This window comes from Sinohyriopsis cumingii, chromosome 7, assembly GCF_028554795.1.
Source record: "Sinohyriopsis cumingii isolate HCF-2022 chromosome 7, ASM2855479v2, whole genome shotgun sequence".
Classification (NCBI taxonomy): domain Eukaryota; kingdom Metazoa; phylum Mollusca; class Bivalvia; order Unionida; family Unionidae; genus Sinohyriopsis; species Sinohyriopsis cumingii.
The window spans coordinates 115,644,720-115,659,285 of NC_142967.1; the positions used below are offsets into that span (position 1 = coordinate 115,644,720).

At 33.4% G+C, this 14,566-nt stretch overlaps 1 protein-coding gene across 1 annotated transcript in view; it reads left to right on the top strand.

The window, feature by feature from the left end:
* LOC149795971 (uncharacterized) overlaps positions 1 to 9,694 on the top strand; it is a 95,299-nt gene extending 85,605 nt beyond the window's left edge. Inside the window, exon 13 of the mRNA XM_089963905.1 lies at positions 664 to 9,694. Coding sequence (XP_089820031.1) covers positions 664 to 704 — 41 coding nt within the window. The 3' untranslated portion in view covers positions 705 to 9,694. The remainder of the gene's footprint in view (positions 1 to 663) is intronic.
* The last annotated feature ends 4,872 nt before the right edge of the window (positions 9,695 to 14,566 follow it).

Consider the following 14,566-nt stretch of genomic DNA (forward strand, 5'->3'; position numbering starts at 1 on the left):
CCAATAAGATTATACTAATTAGCCATGTGACTGGTTAGACTTGAGCTATTCAGTTTCATATTGAATGTATGCATTGTTAGAGCTATAATGGCGGTACTTCTTACATGTATATTGTAATTCCATCATTTCATTTTTTATCTATTCTTGATTGAAAATTGAATTCTAACAATGTTCTTTTTACTGTATAGGTTGAATAATTAAATGTTGTTTTCTAATATATATCCATAAGTATAACACCATAATAGATGAACAAACTGTAAGAACCCAGAAAAAGCCACTCAAGAATTAACAAGATATATAGGTTTCAGATATTTACACACACACATGCGTGCACATACACACACAAACACACACATATATATATTATACACACATATGCATGCACATAAACACACATGTATTTATTATACACAAACACACCTGTACATACGCATGTATATATTATACACATACAGTTTAGCAATACTTGTAATAATTATCAATGTCTATAGGATTTATTGATAAAACTGGAAGAAACAAATACAATAAACCTAAACCATTTCTTTTTACATTTAATACTGTATGAAAGGGAGAGAATTCAGAGCTTGATATCTAAATGGGTTTTCATTGTAAATCACTCATGTGCTACTAAATGTAATGTGCGTTGTGTATTTTCTTTTGCAGGCGAAAACAAACTCTATGAAAATACAGTGAAAGTCAACTAAATGTAGCAATAACAACACCAGCAGCCAGTTTTGTAATCAGACACACACACACACACACACACACACACACACACACACACACACACACACACACACATATATATAGTGTTATGAGTCTATGCTCTTAAAATAAGTAACAGTAAAGAGTGAAGACAACAGGCTTTGTAAAATTTGACAAATGATTTATTTCCCTAGAATAAAAAGTGAAAAATGAGGAAAATGAACTTACAGTTTTACAAATTAAATCCAAAACTAATCCAAGAATTAAAAATCACAAGTCTTATCAGTGAAAAGTTCTGAGTGAATCTCAGTTCAAATCCCAATGAAAATCAAGATGGAAGGCGATGACGTCTATAATAGCCAGCATTGGACTAATGTGTCAACAGTCTCTTGTTGAAACACAGAAAATATTATTCCAGTTCTGAGTTCCTAATAAATTCCAATGAATGTCTTTGTCCAAGAATTATATCAGAGCACTTTTGTATTTCCAGAGAAAATAATCACTTGAATTCACTAATTTGAAGAAAAATATAATTCAGCCCAAACTGGTCACAGCATAATACAACTTAACGTGTCAGATGTTAAAGCAGACTGATATCACTTTTATCAGAACATCAGTTATACACCTAATTAGGATGCAAAACAGATTCTTGGATGAGGGTCAAAAGTTCATCCTTCTGGAAAATAGAAGTTTGTTTAACAATTGACACATGCTTATTGATATGTAGTCCAGGTATGAACTTGACTCAATTTACTGATTCTTACTCTGAGAAAGACAATTATAAAAAAAAGTTGTTTACCAAAATTGTCACTGATTTTGGAACAAGGTCAGCAACTAGATACATTGTTTCTTTATTAGTTGTTTGTATTGAAAATTAAAAAAATGTGAAAAAAATCAATTCTGGAAAATATCAAATCCAGTAAACAATGTTACATTACAATAGCAAGTAATAGAAGAAAAAAACAATTTAAACCAAACAAACAACTAAATTAAGTATACGTAACAAGAGAGAGAGGATCATTTCATTTGCTGCTGAAATTCCATGATATTTTAGGAATTGTTGTTTTATATTCTTCATGCAGAAAACTGTTTACATGCATTTCACTGCATTGCTGATAGTTTCATTTACCATCTGTCTTTTATTGACACATCGCAGAACTTATTTTTCTCAGTCCATGACAAGAACATGATAGCATACAAGTGTAAAGTGAACTATAGCAACACTGGAGTAGTGTGAATGTGATAGCATTGCAGAGTGAAGTATAATAACAGTAATGCTACAGTAGCGAACTCTAGCAGGATTCATGATGTGAACATGATAGCATATCAGTGGAGAGTGAACAATAGCAATGGTAGGGTTATTAATGATGTGACAGTGACAGTATACATATATATTTCATATTTACACACAGCCTCTAATTCATGTACAGGATAATTAAGCTGACTGTGCAATTCTTATAATAAATTTGAAGTAAATCTCTAATTTATTTGCCATCTCAATTAACTTATGTAAAAATGTTGCTTACAGATGATCGTTGAATTTAAACATAATCTACAATCATGGACAAAAATTAGTTCTGTAAAATGTTGTTTACAAATGATCATTATCTTAAAATATAATCTACAAACAAGGAGAACATTTAAACACACAATATAGATATACATAATATAATCCATCTTTGCACTCATTAGAGGCTAGATGGTACTGTTGTTCAAACTTCCCCGAATGGCTTGTTGAATTTTTCTCAGAAATGGATCTTTCTGCACTTGCATTGATGTGAGGGAGTGTCAAACATGTAATGGCCTCCTTAGTTTGAGTATAAATTGTGGATATATGGAATATTCTGTTATTTTGTTTTCTTTTTAATCTTTTGAACAAATAGAATTTGTTAAGAAACAGTTGGAATTTACCAAAAGAGATAAAGCAATAAAAAAGAAATTGTGATAGAAATAAAAAGTTAATGAGAATGGGCATTTCATATTCTATTTCTAATAACATTTGATATTGTTACAGTGTAATATAAATGGAAATCAATATCATTTCCTCGCTTGAAAAACTACACAGTTCAAGAATAATGTGTGAAGTAAGTACAGCATCATGATATGGTCTTGTTGTGTCCACACCCTGAAGCTTATCAATGTCAATTGTACAAAAACCATTCAACATCAAATTAGATAATTGAAATTTTGACACACTTGTTTATTTTTGTATTTAAATGATATGGTTATATTTTACACAGTTGGGTGGGTTTCATATATCACTTTGTAATATTATTGTTATCAATATTTTCCCACTTGATTTATACTTTTCTTAATACAGATCTTCATACCAAGCAAACAACCCACTTAGCATAAAGAAACAAAATGCATTATACAGAGATGTGATAAATGTCAACATAGGCAAAGGTGATTGAACATGCAATAATATTTATATGCATGTGTTGTTGACCTTGTTAGAGGTTTATGTCACTTGAGTTTGTTCTTAATAGGGGGATGACTTGATGAGGTACATAAATATTTTCATATTTGTCTTCTGTTGAGGTATAATTTTTTCATATACTATATACTATATGTTATGCAATTTTAGATGCAAATAATTTTTAAAACATTCTCGAGGACTACTTTATAATTTATCTGTGACAGTGTTCATGTAACTGTGCTTCAGTATTATTATTGATTTCTTTTGTATTAGCATTTAGTTTAATTTTTTTGTTTGCAAATTTTACTTGTTAATTGAAATTACCAGTTAATTGAAAGTTCATTCAGATTACTAATATGTTAACCATTTAACCAGATAAATCTGTATGCTTATCCAGAGGGTTTATGCACCTGATTCAATTCATAGGACCCATAAATACATATAGTTTTGTTTATTTTTCTTGTACAGATTTTTTTGCATTTTGATTGTATGAAATTTGTGCAATATTTAACTATTTAAAACTTCTAGTAGGTTTTACATTAAAAGTTAAGTAGCTTTCATTCTGGTTCACATAACAGTTACCTTTCCTCCACCTCCCACACCTCCCACCCCCGACACTATTTGCAGTCTTCGGTTTGTAGAATAGATTCTATGTACCCTTCTGTATGTCACGAGATGATGCAATATTTTTACTGTAGGAGGCATCCTATGATGATATTCCAGATGAGAAGATCTTCGGACTTTTATTCAAAGAGTTTCCTTTATATCAAGAACTGACTTTGTGTTATTAGGATTTTACTCCATTTTTCTGTTGACATTGCTTTTCTAATACCTAAATTTACTTGACACTAGGTAGCCATGAATAGCTGTACTGATATGCCACAGATCCCAATGCATAGTCATTTTCTCTTGTTCTTAATCCTTTGACAAATATTTAATAATTATGCTTTCTTAGTGAGGATATTTGCTGGACATTGTTTTGGTTTTCATTAAGCCTCTCTTTTTAAAGTCACATATTGTATTTTTCAATTTGTCTTATGTTATATATTTATTATTATTAATATTTGAGCAAAGATTTTACAGAATATTGACTCCATTGCAAATTCAGATACTGAAGAGCAGAGTAGTGATGATGCTTTATATTGAAATGTAACGCTGATACTAAATTTACATAATAAATGCACCCAACTACTGAAGCAAAATGTATTACAGGAAGAAAAAAAACATTAAAAAATAGTTAACGAATATGCTCTTGCAAAAAACAGAAAGTAATAAAACAAATTGGACCAACATTGTACAGATGATTCTGGCTTTACACTGCAACCTGAAGATTGCAAGGCAGGCATTAGAGATAGTTTCAGACCGAATTCTACATGTAACCACTCCACCCCACCCCTGAGTTTTCTTATGTGCCAAAAACCAGCTAAATGCACTTTAACTAACCTATAATTTCTTGCAAACTTGGACAAGTCAAATGCTACAATCTGACAGTATTTTGTCCACATTTCTATGCCATCTTTCACTCATCTCAATGTTTATGCCTCCTAGCATGCATATTGCAAGGAGTTTCGATGTCTCAGAATTGATTTCCATCAGGCAGTCTGGCAGTGGATTCCTGTGAAGGAAATGTTGCAACTGTTTGGTTTACTATATGCGCATGCGGGCCTGCCTCACCTCGGCCACTTCTTCATACAACCACTGCAGATGACCCTTCTGTTGTTTCGATTATCAGGTTTCTATTCCAAATGAGAAAAATCAGTAGACGTTAGTGGCAGATCAATGAATGCTTTATGGCAGGAATGTTTCTAGAAATAAAAAGTTACATAAATTAGTTCATAAGGTTGAAGATCAATATGTTGCCTTGCTGCACAACTGTCAGGGATATCGGGGGTCAGAGGAGATTGCAGCAGATAATTATGGTAATGACCAGATTGATTCCTGGTCGGGCTCAATTTGCTCAATGATTTGTTGTCTTTAGTTGAAGGATCATCACAATCATCACATAATGGATCCTTTGTCAGTCAATCTTTAATTGGATTTGCACACTTTTAAGGTCTCTGATATACCTGTTTGATAATGCATAACCATAAACTGTCAACCTTTATTTTTCCAATCCAGGACCCTGAAAATGACTGATAAAATAATATAATTAATTACCTGATGCAGATGATGATTATTTTTATCAAAAGTTGCTTTAAGCACCATTTTTAAAAGCAAATAGTATAACACTGTCTATTGGTCATCCATTGAATTTTTTTATCAAAAGTTGCTTGAAATATCAATCTGAAAAGAAAAGAATATGTCACAGCCTATTTGTCATGCACAGAACTGTTCATTAAGTTGCACACTGTGGGGGGAAAAAATTGTGCATATTTGCCAACAATGTAGTCTTGAAAACATAAGGAGACAAACATTGTTTGACATGGATATTCTTAATGTTAGAACTTTTAGGAGTAGAACAAGATTTAACCTATCCAGTCCTTGTTGGCTTGACTTCACTTGCAAAGATTTAGGAAGGGAGATGTTCACATCTATTGCACATGTGCTGGTAGCTGATGAGCCCAATAAGTGACAGGCACGTCTGTACACAGATGCTGCCGGAGAATGTCTTGGTTATGGTGGGTGCTGCCGATGGTTCCCGGTTTTTTCTTCACCATCTTTTTTCCTCCCATCTGGCCCATCTGTTTTGTTCAAAAGTGGCAGTGACCCGGTGAACTGTACATCGCCAGCTTTCACTGTCAACAGCTTGTGTTACCCATAGGCAGTGGTCAATGCTACAGGTGGTGAGGGTCTTTTTCAAGGTCTTTCCAGTCTTAAACACTTGATATTTACCAATATTTCCCTAAGAACATGGAAAGCTCCAGCTGCAAAGAGCTCTTTGAGATTACTAACAAGCTAATGTCAAGGAACAAATGTACACCACTTCCAACTACTTTCTCTCCAGTAGACCTTCAGGACATGTTTGCAAATTTCTTCCATGACAAAGTACAAACCATTAGAGATAAGCTTGACAACACAATTCATCATCACCATTCCATTGCAATACAGAATTTCAGCAACAACCATTAGCATCATTTGAACCTGTCTCTATGGATTTAAGTATTGTCTTCACTAACTGATGTTATTAATACCTTTATGTCATCCGGGGAATTCGCATCATTTTTCAAAACTGCCATTGTAAAGCCTCTGCTGAAGAAACCAACACTCGACCATAACAATTTAAAGAACTACCGCCCAGTTTCTAATGTCCCGTTATAAAAAATCTTACCGCTCCGGTGGCCTAGTCATTAGAGCATCTGCCTTGGATGCAGGCGGTCTTGGGTTCGATCCCCGGTTGAGTCATACCAAAGACTTACAAAAATGGTACTAACAGCTGCCTCGCCTGGTGCTCAGCATTAAGAGGTTAGTGTTAGGACTGGTCGGCCCGATGTCATCATAATGTGACTGGGTGGGACATCATGCTACATGTCTGCAGCATGATGCCCCAGTGCTAGACATCACTATAAACTGCCACGTTGCAGACATCATAGTGATATGACTGAAAAATTGTTAAAGCTACGTTAAAAATCAAAATCACATCACGTCACATCACATACAAAATCTTAGAAAGGTTCTTCTATCCCAACATTTATCTCATCTGAATTCAAACAGTCTTTTTAGAAATGTACAATCTGCATATTGCCCTTGCCACAGTACTGAAACAACTCTTCTAAAAGTAGTTAATGACATTCTCTCTGCTTTGGATAGCGGAAAGATTACAGTCCTCACCCTCCTTGATTTGTCTGCAGCATGTGACACAATAGACCATGATATATTACTTCACCGTCTCCAGCATGTATTTGGCATACATGATTCAGCCTTACTGTGGTTCAAGTCCTACTTAGTCAACAGGACACAAATTTTGTCCTCAAATGGAAAACACTCCAGCCCAGTTGATCTATGTTGTGGTGTTCCATAGGGTCAGTCTTGGACCTGTTCTCTTCATTCTATACACTCAGCCGCTCTCAAGTGTCATAGATCATCATCCAGTGTCTCACCAACTGTACACTGATGACACCCAAATATACAAATCTAGCCACCCAACTGAAGTTGATGCTGCCATCCAAGGTGTAGAGAGGTGCATTTCTGATGTGAAATCATGGATGACATGTAACAAGCTGCAGATGAATGATGATAAAACTGAAGCCATTCTGATCAGAACACAAAGACTTTTTTATTTACATCCTTTTCCTCAAACAATAAATATCAGCAACACAAACATTAAATTCACACTGTAAGTACAAAACCTGGGTGTTACTCTGGACAGTACTCTCACATTGCACCAACATGTCATGAACATATGCAAGGCTGCATATATTGAGCTGAGAAGCATCAGCTACATTTGCAAATATCTTTCAGTTGATGCCACTAAAACATGTTTGTGTTCATTAGTACTTTCAAGAATAAACTAGTGTAACTCAATTCTGTCTTATTCATCTCAATATCAACTCCAGAAACTTAAAAAGTTCAAAACACAGCTGCGCTGATCATCCTTAGAGTACCATGATCAGACCACACCTCCCCGCTGCTTTGTACTGGGCTACACTGGCTATCCATTTGATGCAGAATCAAACACACAATTTGTTCTCTGTGCTATGTTTCACTGACAGACTCCAGTCCAACATACCTATCCGACCTCATCCATTTGTACACACCAACAAGATACTTAACGCTCATCTTCTGACAATCGTATACTCAGTATTTCCACTATGAAAACGAAGTTATATCATTGTAATCATATCATTATATATGTTTTTTTATGTTATATATATTGTCTAATATTGTAAAGCACTTATAGCTTCTAAAGATTAGGCACTATAAAAAGTCCTCATTATTATTATTATTAATATGGGTATCTTTTAGGAAGCCACCAGCTGTATAAGAAACATTTTACTGCTGCTTGGATGGTATCACTGTTTTCAAAACAAAGAGAAAAGTTATTTTCTTTAAAAATTTACATTTATTTAGTTTAAACAACTATTTCTCTGCCAAATGTAACTGAATCTGATGATCCAATTGATTTGTATTATCATGCCATTATGTTACCAAACAATACCCTAACCACCAATTACACATATAACAAATCTGGTTTGTGAAATCTTTTGATATCATTTATTTATGCGTCATAATCTTCCTGTCAAATAATTAAGTACCTGTGCACTCATTTTGCAAATTTAATAACCTTATGCTCTTAGTAATTCTAGCCTGATATAATTTGTATATATTCTGGTATATTGCTTAAAGAAGTATGTCCAGGCAATACATTATCTTTGCATATAGTTTATTTCATCAGCTATCACTGTTGCAAAATAATCAACAGTAGAGTCATATTTATTTTACATTTGCACACAGGTAACACAACAGTAGGAATATGCTGCCTGGAAATCCTGGTGTAAATTTTATGTTGTTCTGGATGATTAGCTATCATTTTTGTTTTCCTTTTTCCCTATTCATATATAATCCTCTAACTAGTTGAGGTAGCTCACATAATCCAAAGGTCAAGGGTATGATACCCAACCAGGCCAGGCCAGGCCAGGTCACCAGCCTCATGGTGTTCTTGGAAGAGGCATTTATATCTCATTTCCTCTACACTACAGCTAAGAAAATGCTAAAGGTGCTGTTAAATAAAACAGACATTATTTAATCTTTTTGTTACGACTCTATTGTCTTAAAATAAGTAATATAAGGAAGCAAAGCCAACATGTTTGCATCTAATTTAAAACAAAATTACTTCTTTCAGTTAGAAAGTGAAAATTTAAAAAACAGTTTTAAAATTAAATCCCAAATAATCCTTAATGTCCTATCACAAGTCCAAAATTATAGAATGATCAAATGAATTCTGATCATCTTAAATGTACTGATGAATAATGTTTCTGAATGTGCTGATGTACCAAGCTGATGTAATCCAAAATACCTTTGAATGAATTCACTACAAAACCCCCCAAAAAATTTAATCATTCACCGTGCATTTTAGGTAATTCCAAAGAGTTTTTTAATAATTTCTCTAGAATTATATCTGAATACAACTACAGCCTCTGGTCACAGATACCCAAAAACTGACATTAAACAGGAATGAAGACCTCGTTTACAAAACACCTATCTGTATACAAACTGTCACCTGACCTATGACATAACAGAATAACCTGGAATTCCTTAGATGTCAGTTCTGTTGGAAAATTTCATCAAATTTTCAACAAGTTTACTTCCAGAACAAAGCTTTGTAAGCAAGGCTATGCCTTGAACTCATATTTTAGTAAGTGTGTTCTTTACAAATGACTATTATCTTAAAGTACAGTATACAAATCTACAATGATTGACAAATGTTAAACATACAAAATAAGTATACATTGATTCCTCATTTTAATTATATCATTTCTCTACTTTACTGCTATTGTAAATTTTACACAATCTTTGTATTTCTTATGGTGCTTGTGATTTATAACAGTAGTTTTTCCTCTTTACCATTCAGAGTTTTTTTAAAGGTACTGTTCCATATATATATATATATATATATATATATATATATATATATATATATATATATATATATATATATATATATATATATATATATATATATAACCAAAGTGAGTGGGTCTAACACTCTCTGGTTACTCCATCAATTTGTTACCATGCCACTCCTCTGGATACAGAAATACTGTCATTGCAGAGAACTACATAATTCACCATCTTAACCCAACTAAAACTTTTGTTTCAAACATGCACCATTTAAACTGGTTGAAACCTGTCTCACAATGGAACAAATGTCAGTCCATATTTTCTGCCTCTACCACCCTTATCCTAGATGAAGAAAAAAAACCCAAGTTTACTGAATCTTTCTTGTTGGAGCAGTTTCTTAACCTCCTGGAGTATGAAAATTCGATAGGTGGCAGCCTGATTGTTCTTGGAGACTTCAACTTTCACTTTGACTGTCCTGGAAATCGATACATCAACATTCCTAGATTATATTCACATTTTCAACCTGAAACAGTAAGCCAACCCACTCATGAGCATGGTCACATTTGGACTGGATTATTCATAGACCTGATGATAATATTCAACATTCTTCATGGGTGTCACATGAACTTGCATCAGATCACCTCTGCATCAAATGCCTTCTCACTGTATCAGTTCCCAACCCTTCATCTCTGTTTGCTCCTGAGAAACCTCGGTATGATAAACAGAACCAAACTAAAGCATGACTTCCAGCCTAACCTAACATCTTCATTTTGTTTTGTAATTTCATGATGTTTGTTTTTGTAATCCTTTTAGTTGTATATTTTTTTATGTGTTATCTAATATCATAAAGCACTTAGAGCTTCTAGATATTACGTGCAGCAGTAAGTTCCCATTACTATTATTATTATCATTATTATTTTTAAGTGTTAATTCTAAGAAATATGCATCTTCACAATATGTGGAATTCACTTTTTTGTGATGCTGGTTCATTTTTTAAATCACTCTTTGTGAGAGAATTTGTATTGACGGATAATTCAATCATGCACATATTTCAGTATGTGATATTATGAAGCGATCTTTCTCTGTCAGTTGTTTGAATGGCACTATATCAGCTAGCCAACAACTGTTAAAATTCGATATTAATGTCAGCTAGCTAACAACTGTTAAAGATTTTACATTAATGTCAAGTAGTTAACAACTGTTAAAAGATTCGATATTAATGTCAGCTAGCTAACAACTAATAAAAGATTCAATATTAATGTCAGCCAGTTAACAACTGTTAAAATATTCGATATTAATGCCAGCTAGTTAACAACTGTTAAAGATTTGATATTAATGTCAACTAGTTAACAACTGTTAAAAGATTCGATATTAATGTCAGCTAGTTAACAACTGTCAAAAGATTCGATATTAATGTCAGCTAGCTAAGAACTGTTAAAGATTCGATATTAACGTCAGCTAGTTAACAACTGTCAAAATATTCGCTATTAATGTCAACTAGCTAACAACTAATAAAAGATTCAATATTAATTTCAGCCAGCAACAACTGTTAAAATATTTGATATTAACGTCAGCTAGTTAACAACTGTTAAAAGATTTGATATGAATGTCAACTAGTTAACAACTGTTAAAATTCGATATTAACGTCAGCTAGGTAACAACTGTAAAAGATTCGCTATTAATGTCAACTAGCTAACAACTGTTAAAGATTCAACATTAATGTCAGCTAGTTAACAACTGTTAAAAGATTTGATATTAATGTCAACTAGTTAACAACTGTTAAAGATTCGACCTTAATGTTAGCTAGTTAACAGCTGCTACAAGATTCGGTATTAATGTCAGCTAGCTAACAACTGTTAAAATTCGTTATTAATGTCAGCTAGCTAACAACTGTTAAAATTCGTTATTAATATCAGCTAGTTAGCAACTGTTAAAATTCGATATTAATGTCAGCTAGTTAACAACTGCTAAAAGATTCTATATTAATGTCTGCTAGCTAACAAGTGTTAAAGATTCGACATTAATGATAGCAAGTTGACAACTATTGGAAGTTTCGTTATTAATGTCAGCTAGTTAACAACTGCTAAAAGATTCTATATTATTGTCAGCTAGGTAACAATTGTTAAAAAATTCGATGTTAATGTCAGGTAGGTAATACCTGTTAAAAGATTCGATATTAATGTCATCTAGTTAAAACTGTTAAAAGATTCATCATTAATGTCAGCTAGTTAATAATTGTTAAAGATTCGACATTAATGTCTGCGAGCTAACAACTGTTAAAGATTCGATATTAATTTCAGCTAGCTAACAGCTGGCTGTTAAAGATTCGACATTAATGTCAGCTAGTTAGCAACTGTTAAAAGACTCAGTATTAATGGTAGATAGTTAGCAACTGTTGGAAGTTTCAATATTAATGTCAGCTAGCTAACAACGTTTTTAAGATTGCTCATAACCCTTCTATTTAAATTATATACATATATATATATATATATATATATATATATATATATATATATATATATATATATATATATATATGTATTTGCGTTTGTTTTGTTTTCAGAATATTTGAACCTTTCTTAAGTGTCAGTTTGCTTGTCATATGCAAATAGTTTTTCTCTGAAAATATACCCTCTGTATATACTTCCTTCAAGTATTCTAGTTTTAAACTACATGTATTGGATTGCCTAAATTACCTGCTTGATTTAAAATATTTAATGTGAAAAGTTATCCATTTGCCAAAATTGTTTTTTTTTTCTGATCGTTTCACCGATATTTAATTTAACCATTTCCATTGTTCCTATAGCCAGATAACGTAATAAAATTGATCTATTCACATTATTTGTTTCCGTTCTTGCATGCTTCAACTGGAGCCATACGTGCTTATTTAAGACAAGTGGTATTGCGACCTTCAGTCAGGTTTGGAAAAACATAAGCCAATTTTCTGGTTTAATTTTGAGCGAAATATTTCCAAATTCTTTAGCTTTTTTCTATCAAATCTGCATGAAACAAATGACATTTTGTCTGAGAAGTTGAAAGCTTGGCGCAGTACCTCCACCAGCAGACTGTGAGACTAGTCGTCCAACAGGGCACGGTTTCGAAACCCACCCAGTCCGGTCAGCTGGCTATGTGAATCTTTGAGAAGCTCACTGAGCTTCCATTACTTCCACATAACATAGTGATCAATGTGCTAAGAGTGCCATTCGAACCAAAATAAGCCAACAAAACAAAAGAAGAAAAACAATAGAAGAACTGTTAATTGAAGAGTATTCTATATTTTTCCCAACAAATCCTTGACATTCATGCTCCAGATTTATTTTCCCTTATGAAAGATACTTTTGCAGTTTTGAAAATTTCTTTCAAAACATTTTATTTTTTTATTTTTTTAACACATACACATCCCTGTCAACGTGTGAATTAATTTGTCTTGTATGTTTTATATATCTGCCACTTTTCACCCACACGACTGATATATGAACTGTTAAGTTGCCTATTATATATGTTTTTATTTTTTATTTTTTATTTAATGCCCTTTTATTAACTTTGGAAATGTTTAATTTGTTCCGATAAATGATTTCTATTTGGGTAAGCAGCATGGTTTTCATACATCAATTAATGTTCTTTGTCGATCATCTGAAGAGGTGTATGTTTTATACATCATTTCAAAGTTTACAACATCAAAGGAATACGTTATGCTGTATAAGTTGGCCTTAGGTGTAATCAGCAAGCTAACATTACACCCATCTGCAACACTTACTTCAGTTTTAAAAATTGCAAGTTTCTCCAAACATTTCTGTCAGTGATGTTAGGCTGATGTAAAATGTTGCTATTCCCGTGGATAAAACAGTTACTTTATTACCTGAGACACCACTAGTCGTTTAAGAACCAATATATTATTCTCAGTAAATTTTATATCTTTATTTTCCTCTCTGGAGACTGACATTGTAATGTTTACGTAATCCTGAAGCAATATTGTAAGCAAAGAGAAATCAAAATAATCGCACATGCCCATGTAAGTAACGTCATGTATTTCTTCGTCACTGCGCAGTGTTACGACTATCTTTGATAGTGCTAATCTAGATGATATCATCATTTAATTAATTATAAATCAGAACCATCAATCAACTGGTCTGGAATATGTTTTATTGATGGACATGTGTCTTGTTGACTAAGTAGGACTTAAGCCATAGTAAGGATGTATCGTCAATACCAAATACATGCTGGAGACAGTGAAGTGATGTATTATGATCTATTGTTTCAAATGCTGCAGATAAGTCAATGAGGGTGAGGACTGTAATATCATTCCACAATCCAAAGCAAAGATAAGCTTGAAACATTTGTTCTTGACAGCTTCATACATGTGCTTATGAATAGTAAGGTTAGTGGCAACCCAAATCCTTTCAGACATGGAGAGTTCTCTTTTAGAAGTGGGAAACTGGTCCCTAAAAGTACTATACCATTGAGAACACTTTTGAATTGATACCCTGCATTTGGTTGCTGAAGAATGTTTATCAAGCAATAAACACATGCACTTGTCAATTTTACTGCTGTAGGAGGTAATGAAGTGGTTAGGTTTGCTTACAATTTGTCCTGCAATATAACACTATGGTGAACAGGTGTGATTATAACCCGGCGTGTAATGAGGTTACTAGCATGCAACTACCAGCAACACAGCAAAATTAGAGACGTGGAGTCTATGATATCCTATCAGTAAGCGTGGTCTGACGAGGAACAAACAAGTCTACTTTGATGATCTGGGGACAGACAGTACGGTGCGGACTACAATGTACTGCTCTTGCCCATTGTCGTAGAGACGGGATCCGACTCTTGCCATGTTAGAAGTGCAGAGTAAGTACCATTGCCACGCACCGCATATGTAATGAATGTGAACGGAATATTAGGCCGACATGCTGCGATGCATAACAAAGCTAGAAAGCAATTTAG